Source organism: Ochotona princeps, chromosome 6 (assembly GCF_030435755.1).
Source record: "Ochotona princeps isolate mOchPri1 chromosome 6, mOchPri1.hap1, whole genome shotgun sequence".
Lineage (NCBI taxonomy): Eukaryota > Metazoa > Chordata > Mammalia > Lagomorpha > Ochotonidae > Ochotona > Ochotona princeps.
The window spans coordinates 29,413,829-29,421,762 of record NC_080837.1 but is presented as its reverse complement, the minus strand read 5'-3'; the positions used below and the strand labels follow the sequence as shown (position 1 = coordinate 29,421,762).

Here is a 7,934-nt window from a genome sequence, read left to right as displayed (position 1 = left end):
GAAGTTCCTGGCTCCTGGCTTCAGATCGGCGCAGCACTGGCCGTTGTGGTCACTTGGGGTGTGAATCATCGGATGGAAGTTCTTCCTCTGTCTCTCTTCCTCTCTGTATTTCTGCCTTTCCAATAAAAACAAACCTTTAAAAAAAGAATAAACATAAAATAAGGGTGGGGGTAACCACAATGCACAAATCCTATCTGGGTCCAACTCAAATCATTTTTATTTTTTTATTTTTTAAAGATTTATTTTATTTTACTTTTATTACAAAGTCAGATATACTGAGAGGAGGAGAGACAGAGAGGAAGTGGAGCTCCCAGGATTAGAACCAGCGGCCACATGGGATCAAGGCGAGGACCTTAGCCACTAGGCCACGCTGCCGAGTCCAAAACTCAAATCATTTTAAAAATATCTATTTATATAGTTTGAAAGTCGCCAAGAGAGGTCTTTCATTCTCCAGTTCACTTTCCAGATGGCTACAATGGCCAGGTCCAAGCCAGCAGCTAGAGTTTTATTTGGGTCTCTTACATGTGTGGCAGGGACCCAAGTACTTGGGCCATCATCCACTTTTCCAAGGCCATGAGCAGGAAGAAAAAGCAGAGGTGGAACATCCAGGATTCAAACTGATGCTCTCAGGGGATAGGGGATGTTGGCACCACAAGCAGTGGCTGTATCTGCTACACCATGCAGGACCCTCAAATTACTATAAAACTAAAAAAATAAATTTATCTGAGAGAGAGGGAGACAAAAAGATTTTCTATCTGCTGGTTCACTTTCCAGATGGCCAAAACAGCCAGGAGTCTGGAACTTCTTCCTGGTCTCCCCTCTGGGTGGCAGAGCCCAAGTCCTTGGGCCATCTTCCACTTCCTTCCAAGGTGCATTAGCAGAGATTTAGATCAGAAGTGGATCAGCTGTGAATGCAGTGGTGCCGATACAGACACTGGTGTTGCAAATGGTGGTAACGCCAGACTGCTGGCCCCTATCCAGGGAAAAATCTTAACGATCCTTCTTAGTGGAAAGGGTATATCTAGTAGAGTAGGCACAGCAACTATGAAGAAGTAATGTACGTCTGACTTGAGGATATGAAAGTGTGTTAATTTTGTTGCTTTTCTTTATATTAAAAAGTTTTAAAAATATTACCAATACAATCAACACGCACTGCTTCTAAAATAAAAATGGCACATATGTATCACAAATTTAGGGCATCCCATCAGAGAACACTGGCAGAAAATAATCAATATTTTAAGAATTAGTCTGGTAGGGTCTGGCGCAGTAGCCTAGCAGCTCAAGTCCTCGCCTTGAACCGGCGCCAGGATCCCATATGGGTGCCGGTTCTAATCCAGAAGCTCCACTTCCTATCCAGCTCTCTGCTTGTGGCCTGGAAAGCAGTCGAAGATGGCCCAAAGCCTTAGGACCCTGCACCTGCGTGGCAGACCTGGAAGAAGTTCCTGGCTCCTGGTTTCGGATCAGCGTAGCACCAGCCGTTATGGTCACTTGGGGAGTGAATCAGCAGATGGGGGATCTTCCTCTCTGTCTCTCTTCCTCTATGTATATCTGACTTTCCAATAAAAAGAAAATAAATCTTAAAAAAAAAAATCAGTTTGGTAAAGGACAAGAGTGTGATGAGACTGAGAAGACAAACTAAGAGATTAAATAAGCAAATTATATTTTCAGACACTGGAGTAAATAAAAATGCACTTCAGTAATCACAGGAAAGAACACGTTTTAGGGATAAGAAATATGTAATCCGTCACTTTCAACATTAACCAAGGAGGAGGTAGCTTTGTTTAGAAAAATGAAGAGGAAATGATGCAGAAACCAGCAGTGATCCTTACACCTGGTGTCACACTCTTAATGCACAGAGTGTTGTAAGAGCAAAGATGAAAACCAGTTTGTGTGGGTTCAAATGCTAATCATGCTGTATCTTTATTGAGAGTCTTATAAAAATTTAAACATTCATAGAAAGCCTGTATCTCTCTTTCCTTTTATAATGAGAAATATTTCACTGTACAGGACAGAGGAGCAAGAGGCAAAGCAAAACCACAGAGGCTGTGAAAATACTGAACAGCTTTTCAGAATGATTCAACTCATTAAACATTTGTAAACAAGAATAAATTTATTTAATTTCTTTTAAAGATTTAATGATATACAAAATGTATATAGTATAATATCTTTAAGTAATACACTTTTTCTTTCTCCCATCAATATTAAACACTATTTAAACAGCTTATTATCTCTTTTTGCCTTGACTGTATCTATGAGATACACTACTGGATACATATAAGCTTTTTACTGCTTTCTTCCAAATGAAAATTAAAATTAGTACCTAGGAAACAAACAAAAAGGAAAAAAAAAATCAAAGCATAAAACTTTAGTCAGATGAAAAGCTTTTCTTCTTGTTGAATATTCAACAATATCTGGGGCAGTTAAGTTCCATTTTATTGGCATAAAGTTGCATTGCAATCTCCCGACACACATAATAATCCAATTAATTTCTTAAATAAGTACCACAAAAACATTCATGTTCAGATGTTCCAACACAATTTTAAATATAAGAAAGTTCATATTTACAATCTGATTTGATTGGTTAATAAAAATCTTTGGAGAAGTGTGTAACTTCCAGGTTGTCACTATAGACATTAACAGGAAAAAAGTACTTTAACTTTCCTCACAAGGTAATTTCCCTTCAACAGTGAGCTGAGGTTTCCTTTTATAGGTTTAGGTTATGTACCAGTTTACCATGGCTTTCTTCTACTTAGCAATGACTTGATGGAACAATGTAAAAAAAAACAATACTTTTGCACAATTTGGGCTCTATTTAACAAAGACTGGCTCTATCTTTAAATATGGAGCCTAACCCTGACTCACAAATAAAGTCTCTCAGAAAATGGTGGTCAGCTCCGCCTTCTCATATCCCTGGGAATTCAGAACTGTATCAGGCCATCTTTCTATAGCAGACAACAAGCAAAGAGTTGGGAACCAAGTGACATCATCATGGAACACACTGAACACATTGAGGAAGACTTCGGACTGCCACTTAACCAAATGGCTGACTTCATTTCTCCAGCTGCCAATAAAATGTGCGCGGACACCTAACTTTGGTTAATGGTATTGCACCATGGAAGAGGGCATGATCACCCTTGTCAGAACAAAGTCAAATGAGATCCTCTATTAAAAGCCCTTTAGAAAGTCATAAATACTAATTTTTTCATTACTTTAAAAATTCTCAGTTGCCAGCACTGCCCTATAGGGAGTTTCTGATTGACTAGTTTTATCAGGCCCAAAAAAATGCTGACCTTGTAACTGTGCTGGAGTCAGCAAATTCAATTTGCATACACCTCTATATATTACTAGGTAACTTCCTCTTGAAGGAAAAGTGACAGTAACATTTTAAGGTGTCAATAAAATCGATGATTCTGTAATATTATAACATTAGACGAACAGAATTCGTTGATTCTGCTTCTTTGGTGGAATTTTCAGGTTGAAGAGTCAAATCTGATGGCTCATCCTGAGGAAATATAATCTTATCAGGTGTATAGTCATTCCTCTTCAGATCTATATTCACCACCCAGGACAAAAAGAAAGAAACAAGCATTATTTGTATTGTTTCGAAAAACAGAACATATTTCAAACAGCTTTTAAAAAATGTGTCAGAGATCTATTTTCCAACAGGTTATTACAGTATTATATGTATAACAATCAATAATTGATTCAATAATTATTATGTACTGACCATGAGTCATTAATCTGGCTTACATGTACATGTGGGAATGTTGCCACGAAAAAGGAAGGCAGACAAGCCCCTGTTTCCATGGGGTTTATATATGAAGAAAAGGGAAAAGAAAAATGAGAGCATTAAGTTAGGAACATGTATTTGAAGAAAATAAGTTGATGAAATGTGATGAGGGCCAGCCTGGATGGCGCATGGACATTTCTTTCAGATAGGGCTGGGCAGAAAAGCCACAGAAAGAGACTAAATATTGAGAACTGAATTACCAAAGTTCTTAGAGGACTGTTCTGGGCAGAGGAAAGGTGGAAGTCTAAAGACTGTGAGAAGGAAATGGGCTTACTATGTTCACATAGTTTATTTGCCATGAATGAAAGGAAGACCAGCAGGAAACCAGTCAAGCAATGGTTATGGGTCAAACTACAGCTTTTGGTCCAATCAGGCATGCTGGCTGTTCTTATAGTTTTACTGGAATAGAGTGAAGTTCATTTACTTCATCTATGGGTATTTTTGCATTATGGATAGTTTTTCTTCTTTTTCTTTTAAGCATCTATTTATTTCTACTTCAAAGTCCAAGAAGGAGACTGAGAGAAGTTCCATCTTCTGGTTCACTCTCCAAATGACTGCAACAGAGGGAGCTGGGCCATCTGAAGCTAGGAGCTTCCGGGTCTCCCACGTGAGCACACGGGCCCAGGGATTTAAGCCATTCTTCACTGCTTTTACAGGCAATAAGCTGGAGCAAAAGCAGGACACAAACCAGCACCCATATTGGACAACAGCGCCACAGACAGATTTATTAAGATTTATTTTATTTTCATTACAAAGTCAGACATACAGAGAGGAGGACAGACAGAAAGGAAGATCCCCTGTCCGATGTTTCACTCCCCAAGTGAGCCACAACGGCCGGTGCTGTGCTGATTTGAAGCCAGGAGCCAGGAAACTCTTCCAGGTCTCCCACATGGGTGCAGGGTCCCAAGGCTTTGGCCCGTCCTCGACTGCTTTCCCAGGCCACAAGCAGGGAGCTGGATAGGAAGTGGAGCTTCTGGGATTAGAACCGGTGCCCATATGGGATCCTGGTGCATTCAAGGTGAGGACTTTGGCCGCTAGGCCACTGTGCCAGGCCCTGACCCCAAATTTTTTAAGTTGTCTGCATTTGGCTTATGTCACAACTTCCCAGACCCGCCCTCACAAAATCAAAGCTGGGAAATGAATGATCTGCATGGTCTGCTCCATATCAGACATGAAAAAAACAACTATGGTTTTAGACAATCTTTTTTCATCCGAGCCATTTTCAATCACTAAGCAAAGAAATGGAAAGCAATTTGCCGGCCCAACTGGATGCATTTGAGCAGAGTTAAGGTAGAGACAGAATCCAATTTGTGTTAAAGGACTATTCTGATCGTTCTGCAGAATCTACCATTAGCAGGGAAGTGGCATCAGTCCCAGAAACATGACAGTGACAATGCAGGAAAGAAACAGATGAATTAGAGAGCAGAGAATCTGAGGAAGTCGTTACAAAAGGTGTGAGAAGAGAAACTGGATAGTTTAGGCTTTGGGACTGAGCACCACAACATACGATCATCAAGCTCTCTTCAATTGAAAATAAGGAAAAGATCCTGAAATGTGCATGTGAAAAAAATCAATTGACATATGCAGGAATGCCAATGAAACTCACAGGAGACTTCTCACAGGAAACTCTACAGACAAGAAGAGAATGGAACGACATATTCCAGATTCTAAAAGAAAAAAATTGTCGGCCTAGGATAACATATTCAGCAAAGCTTTCTTTTGTCTTTGAAAATGAAATAAAATTCTTCCACAGTAAAGAAAAGTTAAAAGAATTTGCCTCTTCCAAACCTGCCCTACAAATAATACTTCAAGATGTTCTTTTGACAGAGAAGAGGAATAGCACCAAACAAAACCAAAGGCAAATGGGAAGAACATCCCAGTAAAATGACAACAGAAGACTAAACCAATGAACAACCCATTGCTAAAATGACAGGACCAAAGTACCATCCATACATATTAAACTCTGAATGTAGATGGTTTGGGCTTAATCAAATGTCATAGATTAGTGGACTGAATTAAAAAATAAAACCCATCTATTTATTGTCTAGAAGAGACATACTTCACCAACAAAAATCAGCGGAAACTATATCGCATGGGTTTTTTTGTTTTCTGTTACTTTCATCTCTTCAAAACACTTTCTACTGATTAAATCATTCAATGACTCATAGATCATACAGTAACATCATTTTCTTCAAAAGGGTTCTTGATTTTCATTTCTTCAGCTACACGTTAGTCATTTCGTAGCATGTTATTTAACTTCAATGGTGTTGTTAATTTCTTTTTTCTCCCTGATGTTGATTTTGTTTTGTGGCTTTTAATTTGAGGGGATGTACAGTAGCTGTGTAATGGAGACTGTCATATCTAGTAATATGTCATTTAACTTCATGGCATTGTAAATTTTTCTTTCTATTGTTGATTTTGTATTGACTTTTCATTTAAGGAGATGTACAGTAGCTGTAAAATGGAGACTAACATCCAGATGTGAGGATACAATGCAGTATGCATTTCTACTTCCAGACAAAGATGGACTTAGAATGAAACTGTTCACTGTATCTAGACAATAGGATGCTGGACTCTCTGCCATTGTCCATGCCCACAATGATGGACATATGATTGTGTATGAAGAACTATATTTTAGTAATGATATGGAGGAACTAGGTGTAGAATTGGGGAGGGGATAAGGGAAATGCCAGGAGCCTATGAAACTGTATCATAAAATGATAATAATAACAATAATAATAATAATAAACACAAAAAGAAAATCACTGTTAGCTGACTTGCAGACGCAGCAAAATTCACTAGGCAAACAGGATGTTCTGGGGTAGCCAACTAACAGGAGGAAATTAAAGTACAGAGAAAGGAGGAAGAAGGCAACTGTAACCTGGGTGATAGAAGGTTATACAGCCCATACTACTCCTCAATGAGGAACCAGGGCAGGGATCTGCATGCTGGGATATAAACTGCTTGTTGTTCACTGCCCCCCTGTGCCCGTTCCTAAGACATCCTACCTTGCAACACAGATAATAAAGTCTTGCTTTAACTGTGCTTCCCAAGGCTAGATCCCTGTCTTCAGAGGACAGGGGCGGCTATTTCGCACAGGAACACAACTACCGTACAACTTATCATACAAACAATAGTAGACAGACATGCAATTATAGCTCAAGTCTTGATCAGGGGGTTAACAAATGCATGTAACCATGAGCAACTAACCTCAACTCTAATTATTAAGCATAAATGAGGCTTTACACTGTTGCTATTGCGGTGTCTTCTATTTATGAAATTCTGTTCATAATAATTAAAAAATGTTAAATACTCTATTTAAACATTGTATTATCTTGAAAACAAAATAAAATTGTATCTGTGATGTTAATTTCACCAGTATACATTATAGATATGGCTAAAATGAAGCAAATTCAAACCACTCCATTTCTCCCACTGGTTCTAAGTAAATGATGCCAACAAAGCAACCATAAAATGACTATCTGAGGGCTCGGCAGCGTGGCTTAGTGGCTAAGGTCCTCGCCCTGATCCCATATGGCTGCTGGTTCTAATCCCGGCAGCTCCACTTCCTCTCTATCTCTCCTCCTCTCAGTATATCTGACTTTGTAATAAAAATAAAATAAATCTTAAAAAAAAAGACTATCTGAGATTCCTCAAACAGCAGGCTGACTGAGAATGGCACATACAGTGACGAGCTTCCTAGTTTTTTCTCACATCTAAGCATAGATTTCAGGAGAGCTCAAGCTCCTAATTGTAACAGTAAATGCAGGCAGAAAGAACTAAAACCTCCTGGCCTGAGGATAAGGAGGTGGTTTTAGGGGATGCACAATGTTCTGGGAAATGCCCCCCATTTTCTCTTCTTCTGATGCTGACCTAAGATAAGCCCCACTCATGAAGAGTCGCTCCTGAAGTGCTTCCTGTCAGGGAAACAACTAAAATCCCCAGAAAATCACTCTCATTTGATAAAACAGGACTTAGTGCCTGGAAGAGTCAGTCGTGTTTAGCTAACTACCAAAGGTGCATCCAGCTGCAATAAGCATATGACAGTACAAGGAGGCTAAAATCTTGGCTTTCTAGTTGGAGTACAAAAAAAAACTAACAAGGGGCTGCTGCTCTCAAGTAGTAGGCACCTCTGGCTTCAGCG

General features: G+C 39.3%; 1 protein-coding gene across 1 annotated transcript in view; it reads right to left on the bottom strand.

Moving 5' to 3' along the window:
• Nucleotides 1-1,888: 1,888 nt before the first annotated feature.
• TRPM7 (transient receptor potential cation channel subfamily M member 7) overlaps nt 1,889-7,934 on the bottom strand; it is a 105,604-nt gene continuing 99,558 nt past the window's right edge. Inside the window, exon 40 of the mRNA XM_058665862.1 lies at nt 1,889-3,549. Coding sequence (XP_058521845.1) covers nt 3,419-3,549 — 131 coding nt within the window. The 3' untranslated portion in view covers nt 1,889-3,418. The remainder of the gene's footprint in view (nt 3,550-7,934) is intronic.